General features: G+C 43.2%; 1 protein-coding gene across 1 annotated transcript; it reads right to left on the bottom strand.

Annotated features, from left to right (window-relative positions):
* Positions 1–5,206: 5,206 nt before the first annotated feature.
* LOC132470682 (caM kinase-like vesicle-associated protein) lies at positions 5,207–14,346 on the bottom strand. Its single transcript, XM_060069488.1, has 10 exons — positions 14,174–14,346; positions 13,046–13,120; positions 11,642–11,780; positions 10,610–10,730; positions 10,001–10,076; positions 9,417–9,553; positions 8,738–8,816; positions 8,535–8,622; positions 7,825–8,206; positions 5,207–7,764 (listed from the first exon to the last, which is right to left on the bottom strand). Exons 1-10 carry the CDS (start codon positions 14,329–14,331, stop codon positions 7,754–7,756), a joined length of 1,266 nt encoding a protein of 421 aa, XP_059925471.1. The 5' UTR covers positions 14,332–14,346; the 3' UTR covers positions 5,207–7,753.
* Between the last annotated feature and the right edge of the window lie 929 nt (positions 14,347–15,275).

Here is a 15,275-nt window from a genome sequence, read left to right as displayed (position 1 = left end):
AACGACAGTGTTTCATTTGATAAAACGACAGTGTTACCCCTCATGTTTCATTTGATAAAAACGACAGTGTTACCCCTTGTGTTTTTTTTCATGACCAAAGAAAAACAACAGTGTCACCCCCTATGTTTTATTTGATAAATATCGACAGTGTTACCCCTCATATTTATTTCATGACGGCCAATAAAAAACGACAGTTAACCCTCATGTTTTTTCCATGTTGACCAATCAATAACAACAGTGACACCCCTGTCAACGTTTTTACGGGGATCCGAACATGAGCTGTTTAGAGCGTTAAACTCCGAACTCAACAATGCACCATCGAGACACTGGAGAGAGTCTTCACAAAGGTTATACTTGACTTTATAATTCACATGAAATAGAGATAAGAGTCTTCCAACAGATGACATCAACCGGACTTGAACCCCGGTCTCCAGGGGGTTAGCTCACAGCGCTCTCCATTTCCCACTGAGATTTGTATTTTAAAAATGTTTGAGGTTATATATGACAATACCCCTTATATTTTGTTTGTCAAAGACAACAGCGTTGCCATTTATATATTTTTTCATGATGACCAATAGAAAACGACAGTGTTACCCCTTATGTTTTTTTTCATGACGACGAATAAAAAACAACAGTGTTACCCCTTATGTTTTTTTTCATGACGACCAATAAAAAACAACAGTGTTACCCCTTATGTTTTTTTTCATGACGACCAATAAAAAACAACAGTGTTACCCCTTATGTTTTTTTTCATGACGACCAATAAAAAACAACACTGTTACCCCTTATGTTTTTTTTCATGACGACGAATAAAAAACAACAGTGTTACCCCTTTTTTTTTTTTTTATGACGACCAATAAAAAACAACAGTGTTTCCGCTTATGTTTTTTTTCATGACGACCAATAAAATACAACAGTGTTACCCCTTATGGGTTTTTTCATGACGACCAAAGAAAAATGACAGTGTTACCCCTCATGTTTCATTTGATAAAAACGACAGTGTTACCCCCTATGTTTTAATTGATAAATATCGACAGCGTTACCCCTAATTATTTTTTCATGACGACCGATAAAAAACGACAGTGTTACCCCTTTTGTTTCATTTGATAAAAACGACAGTGTCACCCGTCATGTTTCATTTGATTAAAACGACAGTGTTACCCCTTGTGTTTTTTTTCATGAAGACCAATAAAAAACAACAGTGCTACCCCTTATGTTTTTTTCATGACGACGAATAAAAAACAACAGTGTTACCCCTTTTTTTTTTTTTCATGACGACCAATAAAAAACAACAGTGTTACCCCTTATGTTTTTTTCATGACGACCGATAAAAAACAACAGTGTCACCCATCATGTTTCATTTGATAAAAACGACAGTGTTACCCCCTATGTTTTTATTGATATATATCGACAGTGTTACTCTTATGTTTTTTTTCATGACGACCAATAAAAAACAACAGTGTTACCCCTTATGTTTTTTTCATGACGACGAATAAAAAACAACAGTGTTACCCCTTTTTTATTTTTTTATGACGACCAATAAAAAACAACAGTGTTACCCCTTATGGGTTTTTTCATGACGACCAAAGAAAAATGACAGTGTCACCCCTCATGTTTCATTTGATAAAAACGACAGTGTTACCCCCTATGTTTTAATTGATAAATATCAACAGCGTTACCCCTAATGATTTTTTCATGACGACCGATAAAAAACGACAGTGTTACCCCTTATGTTTCATTTGATAAAAACGACAGTGTCACCCGTCATGTTTCATTTGATTAAAACGACAGTGTTACCCCTTGTGGGTTTTTTTATGACGACCAAAGAAAAACAACAGTGTAACCCCCTATGTTTTATTTGATAAATATTGACAGTGTTACCCCTTTTGTTTTTTTCATGACGACCAATAAAAAACAACAGTGTTACCCCTTATTTTTTTTTTCATGACGACGAATAAAAAACAACAGTGTTACCCCTTATGTTTTTTTTCATGACGACCAATAAAAAACAACAGTGTTAGCCCTTATGTTTTTTTCATGACGACGAATAAAAAACAACAGTGTTAGCCCTTATGTTTTTTTCATGACGACGAATAAAAAACAACAGTGTTACCCCTTTTTTTTTTTTTCATGACGACCAATAAAAAACAACAGTGTTACCCCTTATGTTTTTTTCATGACGACCGATAAAAAACAACAGTGTCACCCATCATGTTTCATTTGATAAAAACGACAGTGTTACCCCCTATGTTTTAATTGATAAATATCGACAGTGTTACCCTTATGTTTTTTTTCATGACGACCAATAAAAAACAACAGTGTTACCCATCATGTTTCATTTGATAAAAACGACAGTGTTACCCCCTATGTTTTAATTGATAAATATCGACAGTGTTACCCTTATGTTTTTTTTATGACGACCAATAAAAAACAAGTGTTACCCCTTGTGTTTTTTTTCATGACGACGAATAAAAAACAACAGTGTTAACCCTTATGTTTTTTTTCATGACGACCAATAAAAAACAACAGTGTTACCCCTTATGTTTTTTTTGATTGATTGATTTACTTATGTGTCGATATTATATCCATTATATTGTCCGGGTATTCCCAAGACGCTCACGCTCTGCAGCAAGCCAGTCACAGTTGATTGGCGCGGCGCTGTTACGGTAGTTGAAATTGGTAGTTGAAATTGGACTTCCAATTTCGTGAAAAAGATCGCTATTGCTGTGCATGTGCACAGTTATGAAACTCAAAACCGTGCTCTTGCATATGACTTTCCTTGATAATTTGCCTCAATCCAAAGTACTTCCAAACTGCACTCCTCCATCACTATTCCATTTTCCTTCTACCTAAACCGTTCGCGGAGGCGCTGCACTTGAGAGGCTAACTGTATTGGCTAACCTTTAGCGAATCAATGCCAGAGACCGCACTGCGAGTGAGTGACAGAATGCGGGGCTATATTCGCACTGAAGCGATGCGTGTCTGTTAACTCGCTTTCCGAGAGAAGAGAAGACTATCAATTGCAAATACTTCTATTTTGTGTGATTTTGCGGAACAAATGGTTCTGCAGTTTCTAAAAACATTGGAATAAATAGCCTTTATATTAACATCCACCCAAAATCCACTTGCCCGTTCGGGCAACCAGAAAAAATCTCAACTTGCCCAAAGTTTTTACTTCCCCCGGGCAAGCGGGCAACCGTTAGTGTCATTGGCTGTACCTGTCTACCTGCCGACCTGAGCACACTCTGTGCACCCATTGGGCATGACTGCAGTCTTCCACAATACGGCAGACCTTTGGGTAAAGCCAGTGAGCTAGTCCTGTGTTCTGGGGGAGTGGCTCTGAAGGGAAGGACTCCAGCTGGTGTCTCAAAATTGCTATATTATAAACCAGATCTTGGAATTCATTCATTGGAATCAGATTCATCTCAATTGTTACTTTTTGATTGTTGTTGTGTATCTTATTAGTGTTTAATCCGATTCATTGCACTCCTCGGTTCCACCAGTAGCTAAATCCATCAGATTCATCGCTCTATTATAAAAAAAATAATATTGGTTTAATAGGTTTTGGTTATGATGTAGTTATCTGAAATCTTCAATCGTAAAAATCGGTGTCTATAATAAACAAGTCGGAAAAAAACTACTTAATTACTAGAGACTGTGTTAGAATTCTAAAAGGTTCTTTATTATTCTAATGAACCCGATTCAGATTAAGTACTTAATAAACCGCTTATTTTCCCTGTCGGGCTCCCTGTCCCTATTATGACTTAAAAATCCACAGCACACTACCTCCTACACCTCTGATGCCTGAACAAAGGATGAACATCCCCTCATACTCTGCCTAGTCTCTGCATGCACTGGTCCCAAGTTACCTTACCTTATCAGACGTCTATAGGTGTTCAGCCTTCAGTACTGCAGTCCATGCTCATTAGACGCCCCTCTCCCTGGCTGTTTGATCGACTATTGACGTAACATTCTGTTACGTATATTGACCTTTACTAGCATTATAAATATTGATGTGTGGGTTTGGGTCCCTCATGGCAGTGGGCCCCTGGGAGGCAGCCCCGGGTTTACCAGGTGGATAATACAGGATAATACGGTTACATGTGCCTGTTATCAGCCACGTGGATCAGAGTTACTCTCTTAAGGATAATACAGGATAATTCAGTAATATAGACCTGCTTTCAGGCAGGTGGGCAGAGTTACTATCTTTAGGATAATACAGGATAATAGTGATAATAATAGTAATGTTGGCATGCTATCAGCCACATGGATCAGAGTAAAACCCTTAAGGATAATACTGTAGTATAGGCCTTTCTTTTAGGCACAACGGTTTTAGGCACGCACACGCATTCAAACCCAAGATGATCCCATGCTAGGCTGCGCCGTAAACAGAGGCACGGCATCCGCCATGGAGGAGCGTGAGTGAAAGGGGGAGAGAGTGTTAGAGATGAGAGTGGAAGAGTGAGAGAGCGATGTAGGCGAGAGAGCGAGGGGGGGAGTGAGAGAGAGAGAGAGAGGGGGGGGTTGTACCACATGCAACACAACCCCCAGTGGGACCTTGACGGGTAGTGTGTGTGCGCCGTGCGGCTCAGAGGAAAGCCTCAGCCACACATGGAGTTCACACATGGGTTCACGCCCCAGCAGGGTCACTGCTAAGCTGCTGCTAATGTAGGGAGCAGCGCACAGATGCCCTTCCCTTCTGGGGCTCGAAGGGAGACCTCATCCTCCCCTCTGACGGCGCCCATCAGCCTCCCCACGCTCGCTTCCACTTCGCCAATGCTGTAAGACCATGAGGGCTTAAGGGTTAGGGCTGCTCATCTTCCAGGACTTGGGACCGACAAGCCTAGTACAAAGGTGGGTCATTGGTACCTGTAGACGTAAGATGATGGGTAAGATGATGATGATGATACCGGGTTCAAACCCCAATGTGGCATTCTACCTGTTGTCTCGTCGTTGAGCTAAATAATATTAACAATCATGAATTTCATTTCTGTTGTGCATTCCTAGGACCCAATGCGCTGAAGGAACAGCACTTTGTGTGTTAAAAGCAACAACGTAACAAGAACATGAAACAATCACGCCCAGACCCGACTCCTGAACCGTGCATTTGGGAGTGTTGGATAAAAGTGAATGTAAGAATATAAGAGCCGAATATCAAACCGGCGCAAAAGAAGCAAAGGCACAGGAGAAAAGACGGACGGCCACGGAGGGGTAAACAGAGGATTTCAAATTTATTTCCATCAAAGTCATCATCAACTCAGGGATACAGAGCTTACAAACGTGAGAGAGGGCCGAGGGGGGAGCCAGCGGCCCTGGGGAACATCACAGCGAACACAATACACACACCGGTGAAGGTGCGGAGGCGAAAATAAACAGACACAAAGTACCAACTACAGGGGGCGATGCATCAGGGGAACTGGTAGAAAGCGCTGCGCTACTGTGTAACAGTAGTTTATTTGCCATTTACACAAAAGATAATGAATGGCACGAATAGTCTACCCATGTAAATAAAACATCTGGTATCAATCTGATTATAGCTGGTGTTAAACTCTTATGTTTTTGTTTGAGAAAATATAATTAAATGATACAATGTTATATTCTGAACAAAGCATTTAAAGACCTGCCGACCACCACGTCACCTGTATCGATCAGATCCTACTCGTAGTTTAACATACTGGCCTGTTTCATTCGTTACGGCATGACTTTGTTTTGCTCTACAGTACAATTTCCCAGGAGTATTTATTATTTATTTATTTTTACCCAGGAACACACATTTCTAAAATATACATTTCTAAACTCTTAACGTGGGGTTGTCTGAAACCAGACTAGGAGTCCTTTAAACATTTTATTTGCAAACTGAATAAATAATAGGTTAATGGGGAATAAAGCTAGTTGCATTATCAACCAATATTTTGTTGTAGATGCAGAGAAAAGTCTGCGTTTGGTGGTTCACCCAAGTCAGGTTTAATGTTCAAAGAACATTAAACCTGACCTATGACCACTGTTCTTCCATCTTCCACACCCATCTCGGCTACTCAAACCCTTCATTAGATTTACAGAGCAGCCATAAGTTACTCATGGATAGCTACCTGGATTGGGGCGAGGGAGGTCAAGTGAATTGACAGTTGGTCAGAGACAACATAGTCGCACGTGGACGTAAAGAGATCGGGAGTACACCAGGGAATCACAGTTTCCACAGCCCGTTGGGTATTGCTCAATTTACTCTGTGGCAGATGACAGAGAGAACTCTGCAGCTATTTATTGGAGGAGGAGGGGCCTGGTGGCCCATAAAGTCGAGCACTATTAGGACATCAAATATGTAGCTTGAAATAAAGAGATAAAGATAAACAAACCGACAGAGAAATAATTATTAAATCCATCAATAAATGTTAAAGTAAAAAGTAAAAAAGCCTCTATATTTTATAAATAAATAAACTAAAGCAGAAATAAATAAATAAAGGCAAATAAAGCAGAAATAAATAAAAATGTGTGTTTGTGCTTTCATGTAGTATATGGCATTATAGTGAATTAAACGCATGAATAATAATCACCATCGTCATCGTAATCATCATCATCATCATCATCCTCGTAGTTATAACAATTAAAAAATAATAATACATTCAAATGAAAAGGAAATTAAAAAAACGATGTGGTTTCGATGTGAAAGACTATGCCGTCAATAAGCCTGCTGCTGATCCACACAGATGAGCTACACATCCAATGTAATGCATAGAAACTACAATGTAATGAAAGACTACTCTTCCTATCAATTTACGGCAGTAATACAGTGTGGGTAAAAAGCTTAATGTACTGTAGGCCTCTGATATAAACCTCTACTGGGAGCAAAGACTGCTAGGCCTACAGAGAGAGATAAGGTTGGCACAGAAGAAGAAGTATAAGACCTTGTTGTGTGTGAGTGCTTTTTGAATTTAAAATCAACAGCAAAATGTCAATATGCATGCTGTTTTGGCTACTTCTACAAAGGTCTCTATTTACACAATCTTACAGCAATGTGGTTCTGTCCTGAGCATGAAGCTGGCAAAGAAACGCAATGTGTATGTCTGTGTGTGTGTGCGTGTGTGTGCATGCTTGCGTGCGTGCATTCGTGCTTGTGTGTGTGTGTGTGTGTGTGCGTGTGTGGGTCTGTGTTTGTGCGTGCATGTGTCGGTGTGTGTACTCGCATGTGCGTGTACATATGTGTGCAGGCAGGACATCAACATGAAGAGAAACTGTATTGTATATTATGGCACATTATTCAATATTCAAAAGCAAAGCAAAGCTGATAAGTAGAAATCCAACAGAACTAATACTGCAATAGCAAGACTGAGAACAACTGAGAGATAGACTCAATAAAAAGGAATCTAAGTTGTTCTACTTGACACAGTTACGTCTCCCGGTAGGGAACACCAAGCGTGTAGCTCTACAGCCGACCGTAATGCCCCTAACACATCACATCTCTCGATGTACCACCGCCACAAGGTCGTATTAGTCAGGACGGAAACAAACAGAACCACAACAGGCCTTCATCGGGGGAGGACTGTCGGTATGAAGTGACAGAAACGAGTCGGAAATAAAGGAGAGCAAACACAAAACGCGACAGTCACAGGAGAGAGCTAGGACGGCTTCCCGGAGATGGAGCTAATGGAGCTAACGCTGCAGGAGAGAGGGTGAGAGGGGGTGGGGGAGCAGAGTCTGAGCGACCATGCTAGCAGCTAATTTACAGTGTGCAGGAGGTAAGTAGAGGGGGAGGTTTTCAGGCGAGGCCTCTACCCAGAGGGAGAGAGAGGGGGGGGGGGGGGGGGGGGTGGGACGACGACGACTAACCCTGCTCGTCCCCAGCCTCAGACTCTGCTGACAGGGGGGCCGCCGCGTCTCCGTTGCAACGCGACGCGGGCTCAGCTCCGCCTGGTTGCTCTTGAGCGCGCGCCCCACCGGCCTCCAACTCGGCCACGACCGCTTGCGTCGGTTCACTGCTCCCCCCCGCACCGCACTCGGTTACCGCGATGACCGGGGTTGCCGCGGTAACCGGGTCAGTGGTGGCGGTGGCGGTGGCGGCTGTGGCAGGGGCCTGTGCGTCTGCTGGCTCCACCACCACCGCTGTGGCCGCGCCTGCGGACGTGGTTCCCTCGGCAGGGCTGGCGGCCCGGGACCCGCCCTGCTCCGGGGCACGCAGACGCTTCATGATGGTGGTTACCCGCACGGCTTTCTGGGGGAGGAGGAGGAGGAGGAAGAGGAGAGGAGGCAACTCGACTCTGGCAGCCACCACACAACACACTACAATGTGAATTTGGATGACAGGGGCCTTTAAAGGCCCCTGTCATCCATTATAAGGTGTATAATAAAGAGGTTACTTCTGTGTTAAAAAAGGATTGCCAACACTTGCAAATCATATAACAAGGGTTAAAAAAATGGCACTAGAATCCTCGAGAACAGGGTTAACATAGAATTAGAATGTACTTGATTGTAAACTACTTGTATTTTACCTCAAGCTAGTGAGTGTATATAAAAATGCGACCCAAAGAGCTGAAGCCTACCTTCCACTTAGCCTTGGCAAAGTTCTTCTCTATCTGAGCGCAGACGTTCTCCTTGATGTTCTTGTCAGAAGCCGCGCCCCCAGAGATCCTAGGAGGAGACAGAGATGGAGTGGATATAAGAAGGCCTTTGTTTGTCCTTTATTTGAATGGTTTCAGTATCGAGCTGCAGAACCCCCAGTCCCCCGGGGACAGTGTCCACCCACCACTCGTGGTTAATGGCCTCCTGGGCTGTGAGTCTCTGGTCCTGGTCCACCTCCATCAGACGAGCCACCAGACTCTTAGCTGTTTGAATAAAACACACACACACACACACACACACACACACACACACACACACACACACACACACACACACACACACACACACACACACACACAAACACGTGCATAAAACACATGCTTTTGCACAGGAAGACACATGCACACACAGTAGATACACATACACATGCATGCACAGACAAACACGCACACACACACACACACACACACACACATACATAAAACACATGCTTGTGCACAGGCAGAAACATTCACACACAGTACATACACAAACAAATGCATGCACACACACTAACACACACACACACACACACATAACCGCACACACACAAAAGAAATCCACCCAAAACACACACACACACACACACACACACACACACACACACACACACACACACACACACACACACACACACACACACACACACACACACACACACACACACACACACACACACACACACACACACACAAGATCTAATGAAGTTTATTCACGTTGCGGAAGATTTTGCACACAACCGAGAAAAGGAGTTGACGCGGGTATGAAATGTGTACCCAGCAAGCTGCCATGCGTGCAGCATATTCATTACATATTAACGCTACCTGAATCAGAGATGTCATCCCAGTATGGGGAGTCAAACTCATAATCTCCAGCCAGGATCTTTCTGAATAGGTTCTTATCGTGGTTTTCATAATCTTCTTCATCAGTTTCATCGTAGAACGGAGGGTTGCCCGACAGCCTGAGGAAAGCAAAGTGAAGAAGGAGATAAGACATGCATTCAAATAATAAATTATACAAACACGGTCCACATATCGAAACTATTTCGGAGGAAATTAAAGCGTGAAATCATAGCGTGGTTGCCTGCGTTATAGTGCTGTTGTTGTGTGAATTCACAGTCGATACAAATCATTTTAACTCCTCTCACGCCGCGTGGAATAGCTACCGCTCTTTAGAAGTTATCTTATCACTCTTCATGATCCTGAACTTGTAATTATATGAAATCTCATTGTGGTCGTTAAACCCACATAAATCACATCATGACAGAGAGCCCCGCTATATGAACTCCTATCGCCATCCATCTCAATAGCAATATGCGTCCTTCCCGCCGTTACTCATCTCCTCTGAGACCGCGGCAGCGGCGGCGGCGGCGGATGTAGCACACGAGACGGGGGTGAGGAGCACTTACAGTATGTACATGATGACGCCCATGGCCCAGCAGTCCACGGGCTGGCCGTATCTCTGCCTGCCCACCACCTCGGGCGCTGGGGGGCACAGAGGAGCGCAGAACAATATAACAACAGCTAATAACGTCTGACACTCAATAACCCAACAGTGCTAGACATCCTCGGCAAAGGTTCTCATCTGAGAATCTTCTTATGGAGGAAGGGGAGAGGGAAGGTGTAATTCCAACAGCGGGTCTGTCTAGCTGCGCTGATAGAGCGTGATATTAACACAGTCCCAACGGGGCCACCCATACTCATTTATGAACTCATGTTTTGTGCTAGCCAAAATAATTGGGAAATTATAATAAACGCTTAAGTTAACAAGATGTTGGTGTTTTTCGTTAATTATGTGTGCAACTTTATCCTGAATTCATTATTGCTGTAAGTCTGTTTGTACAGCGTTTTGAGTTTAGGAAGAACATATTATGATTATTAGAAAGGGGCAAGAGAGGTGTAGGAAATTTTAATTCAGTTAGAATACATATTTTATAAATAGTCCATATCTATATAGGTCTTTGTATTAGCGCTTCCTAAGGACGTGGTGATGTGTGGAGGTGAGGGCTGCTGTTTACCCAGGTACTCCGGGGTGCCGCAGGGGTCTTTGATCAGGCCGTTCTCCAGCTTGGCCAGATGGAAGTCACTGATGACGATTTTGGAGTGCTTCAGCCGGTTGTAGTACACCAGGTTCTCCAGCTAGGGGGAGAATGTGAAGATGATTGCACAGAAGGGCGCAGAAATCCCTGAACCCCTCCCCTAAACACCAAACTCTAAACCTAACCCCAAAGCCAAACCCAAAGCCTTACCCGAAAACCAAACCTAAAACCTTACCCTAAACCCAAACTCTAAACGTAACCCCAAAACCAAACACTAAACCTAACCCGAAAAACAAACCTAAACCCTAACCCTAAAACCAAACCTAAAACCTAACCCTAAAACTACACCCAAAAGCTAACCCTAATCCCAAACCCAAAAGCTAACCCTAAAACCTAAATGTTTTACATAAAATAAATGTTCATCACTACCATTTGTCTGGTATATTGCAATATGTCCAGGCACACAAACTCACACAGTAGTATGACATTGTACTGATATTACCATCGGCATATTACATATAGAAGCTGTCTCATGCTAACAATCTACGCTTCCATGTTATTGTAATAAGCCTAAGCATTTACCAAACGGGATCATATCTTGATAACATCAATAAGTCTTAATGTCGAAATATATATAGAGTACAGTATACAGACAGAGTTGTGGTTGTTAAAATTGTGTGGGTTTCTTTGTGTGTGTTTGTGCATGTGTGAATGCGTACGTGTGTGAGTGCATCTGTGTGTGTGCCTGCATGCATGTGTGTGTGCACACGTGTATGAATGTGTGTGTATAGGTGCATCACTCACTGTGCGTGCCTACATGCATGTGTGAGTGGACGGACACGTGTGTGTGTGTGCGTGTGTGTGTGTGTGTGTGTGTGTGTGTGTGTGTGTGTGTGTGTGTGTGTGTGTGTGTGTGTGTGTGTGTGTGTGTGTGTGTGTGTGTGTGTGTGTGTGTGTGTGTGTGTGTGTGTGTGTGTGTGTTTGTGTGCACGCACGTGTCTGTGTGCGTACCTTCAGGTTCCTGTGTACAATGTGGAGGGAGTGGAGATAGGCCACGGCCTCAAGGACCTGCCTCACCACGTTGCTGGTGTCCCTCTCTGAGTAGTAGCCCTGGTCCAGGATCCAGTCGAACACCTCTCTGCCCGTCGCCCTGGGGGAGCAAGGGACTGTAAGACATGTGGACCAAGCTTCACGACCTCACCCGTTGGTCCTAAAGTGTTATGAAGCCTTAGATTGTAATTTACCGAACAGCAGAAACAATCCATATATATCAATCCATATCATCTTGCAGTGGTCTGTAACCAAGGCTCATTAATAGTCAATCCTTAATAACAATTGAATAAAATAATCAAGCGGGACCACTTGAAATACATAATATGAAGATGAGCTAGCAACTGCGAGCCTTACTAAATTAAGTTAATATCGAGTGGCTATGTGCTCAAGAATGAAATCACAATTTTATCCATTGACTTAGAACGCGTTTGTCGCTTCCGCCAAGGTACCACAAACTTGGGTGGAAAAAGAGTAGTGGAGGAGGACGAACATTAAGGTACATTAAGCAGAGGCTTTTATCCAAAATGACTTTTAAGTGAGGATGATAAATATCAAGGCATGCAATCAGAAGGGCTGCACGACCGAGTTTCTTAAAAGGTAACTGGACAGAGTGCAGAGTATCTATAGGAATCAGAGAGACAAGGTCAGTAGATATTTTTGTTCGATTATTTTATTTTATTAGGGCATAAAAGCGGAATCTCAGAACCACTCGGTTTATGAGAGGTTCTGTAAAGCAGGGCTTCATCAAAGTTCATGTTTCTTTATGCGAGGCGAATGTTTCCGGCTTCTTAAGGCTACCGGCCTCTTGTGGACTGCCTTACATGTGAAAATCATGGTTCATCTGACTCTGGTACCGAGCAGTGGGTATGTTGTTGCCGTGTTTTGATAAAACATACCCTAGGAATTCTAAGAGGACATTCTTAGAACATTACATAACAGCTGTATTGGCAGATTCAATTCAATTTTGCGTACGGGTGTCTGCCCTGTCCTCGGTTTTTTCCCTGACGACTGCAATTCGCCATTCACACGGATCCCTCAGAGGGGCAGTGGAGATGAGTGCCGCACATACGGCATGCAGTGCTGCACATAAAAAAAAAAAAAACGAGAACACGGAGAGAGCGGGAAGAAGGAATTGTTTCTGAATACAAAATGAGCTCAGTTCTGTTCTGAGCCATTTCTCATATCTACAGGGCCTGGGGCTAAATCAACTCTCTCCCCCCCCCCCCCCCTAACACCCACCCCTCCACAAGTGCATAATCAACAGTCTTGCTACTGTATCGCCGCCTGGCAGCACGTGGGGTGCGTTCTCCCTCCCAGCCCGACCACCACCGGGATCCCCCTGAGACCCATAGAGAGACTCACAGCTCCAGGAAGAGGAAGTATTCTTTTCTGGTCTCGTAGACGTCCACCAGCTGCAGGATGTTAGGGTGCTTCACCCTGCGCCGGGAGAGGGAAAAGGAGCGAGAGAGAGAAAGAGAGAGAGAGAGAGAGAGAGAGAGTGATGGAGGGGGAGGGGGGGTGGAAGGGGGGAGAGGGGCGATACGGAACGGGGAAGGGGAAGAGAGAGAGAGAGAGAGAGAGAGAGAGAGAGAGAGAGGGGGGGGGGGGGAGATAGAAAGGGAGCGAGAGAGAGAAGAAGAAAGAAGGAAAATAAATGTGTTTTGGATAAGTTGAATCAGTGCGTGTGATCCATATTAAAGGAAGCCAAGACAACAATAAAGTGCTAAAAGAATGAACAGACCCAGAGAATAGGGGTTTAATGACTGCCCTTGTTCAGATAGCAGTGGGTGCGTGCTGTGTGTCTCTTGATACATCTAATTCTGCAACAAGAACAGTCATGGGGTTCCTAAATCACAGAGCAGTTAGGCATGTCTTTGACGCTTCTAGCGAGAAGAGCTCCTATTGAATTTCACAATTGGAGCTAAGCTGCAAACACACATTAACACAAAATAACCGGCGGTATTTGGTAATCAACCGTCAATAACAAGCTACTCTGGCTCGTTATCAGGCCTGTTCATCAGCCCTTTGGAATGAGGCATCAGAATCCTTCCAGACTCGTCTAGCAGGATTTTAACAGAAAACAGAACTAAGAGGGTCACAATAAAAGACAAAACATCATTAAGATGCAATGCGTTCACATTCCATTAGCTTCCCAGATGCATCTACCGATGTTAATTTTGTGTAGTCTGCCACCTGTAAGAAATTATTGGCTAAGACCCATGTTATGCTAATTTGCATATACTCCTATGCACGCCAATGAGCACACTGGCCCGACAAACGTGTAAAGAATACTTGTTGGAGCTGCAGGCTTAATGATCACTCAGCTAAATGGGTTTTTTAAAATTTAAGTACAACGTTAAATGGTTTCCAGTTGATTTAGGTAGAAAGAGATGGACAGAGCTGGAATCTGACATGACTGTATTAATAGGACCCTGTGAATGAGGAGCTCTCTTCTGAGTCCAGTTATGACAGTAATGAATAGAAACGTACATTTTTAAGATGAGAATCTCATTTTTCGCCGCCTTGCGAACTTTCCTCCCGTCCTTTTTCAGGAACTTTTTACATGTGTACATTTTCAGCGTGGTTTTGTCCTTGGCTCTGAAGATCTCACAGAACTCCTCTCTGAAAAAAACAATGTGAAGCAGCATAACTCACACTTCATGAAGCATTAACAATATTCCTCCTCTGGGACACAGCAGTCGTACTATGTAACAGCAGAACGTCTGGGGGATGACGGCACAGAGCCTGGGCCGGAAACCAGGACAGCAAGGGTCCGAGTTACACCTTGTTTCCACTTTTGTTACGTAGATTTAATAAATGTACATGGTCTACATGGGGTTGAAACATTTACAGAGATTTGTTAGCATATTACCACTGCATGCCGAGTTTGTGTTCATAACAAATATGAGGCGAGAGCATGTGACACTTTAACCGAGATTTGAACTCGTCTAGAGATTACAATATTCAAAGCAATTTTTCCTCAGCATTTAAACTCATTAGAATTCAAAATACAGCAGTGAAGAGAAAACATTTGGACAATTATTTTGACTTTTTTTTTGGGGGGGGGGGGGGGGCAGAATTATGCTACAAGCATGAGTTTGTTGTAGCAAACTAAAAGTATTAAAAATACCTTCTTAAAATGTTGAAAAAAGGTTATTTAAATCTGAAGTGGTCATAATCATTTAGAAAACAATATTGATATGCATGATTTACTGGTAGGATTTCATTTTGGCAAATTGGGCCTAAAAATAACGCTACTACCCTATCCATAACCAAGGCAGGGACACTAAAAACTGAAGTTGGATCCCTGGTGTTACCCTGTGTGGCAGCCTGTTGCCCCCTGCATGTTTGGACTGGTTGATTATGGAGAAATCATTTCCCAATGGGGATTAATTAAGTGTATCTAATAACACCGGGCTCCTCTGATAGTATTTCTACTGTGTTGGAAATAGAAAGAGGATGAAGACGGATAGCCCGGATGTTTTCTTGTTTATCTTACAGGTTGGGCCACCTTGTTGCTATAAACACCTGTACAGTTGGACCTGTGGCAGCTGTTACATAAACCAAACAGGACAGCTCATCCCTGGCTGTG

This window comes from Gadus macrocephalus, chromosome 13 (genome assembly GCF_031168955.1).
Source record: "Gadus macrocephalus chromosome 13, ASM3116895v1".
NCBI classification, from domain to species: domain Eukaryota; kingdom Metazoa; phylum Chordata; class Actinopteri; order Gadiformes; family Gadidae; genus Gadus; species Gadus macrocephalus.
Note: the sequence above shows the minus strand (reverse complement) of the source record. Positions and strands in the feature narration are given on the sequence as shown.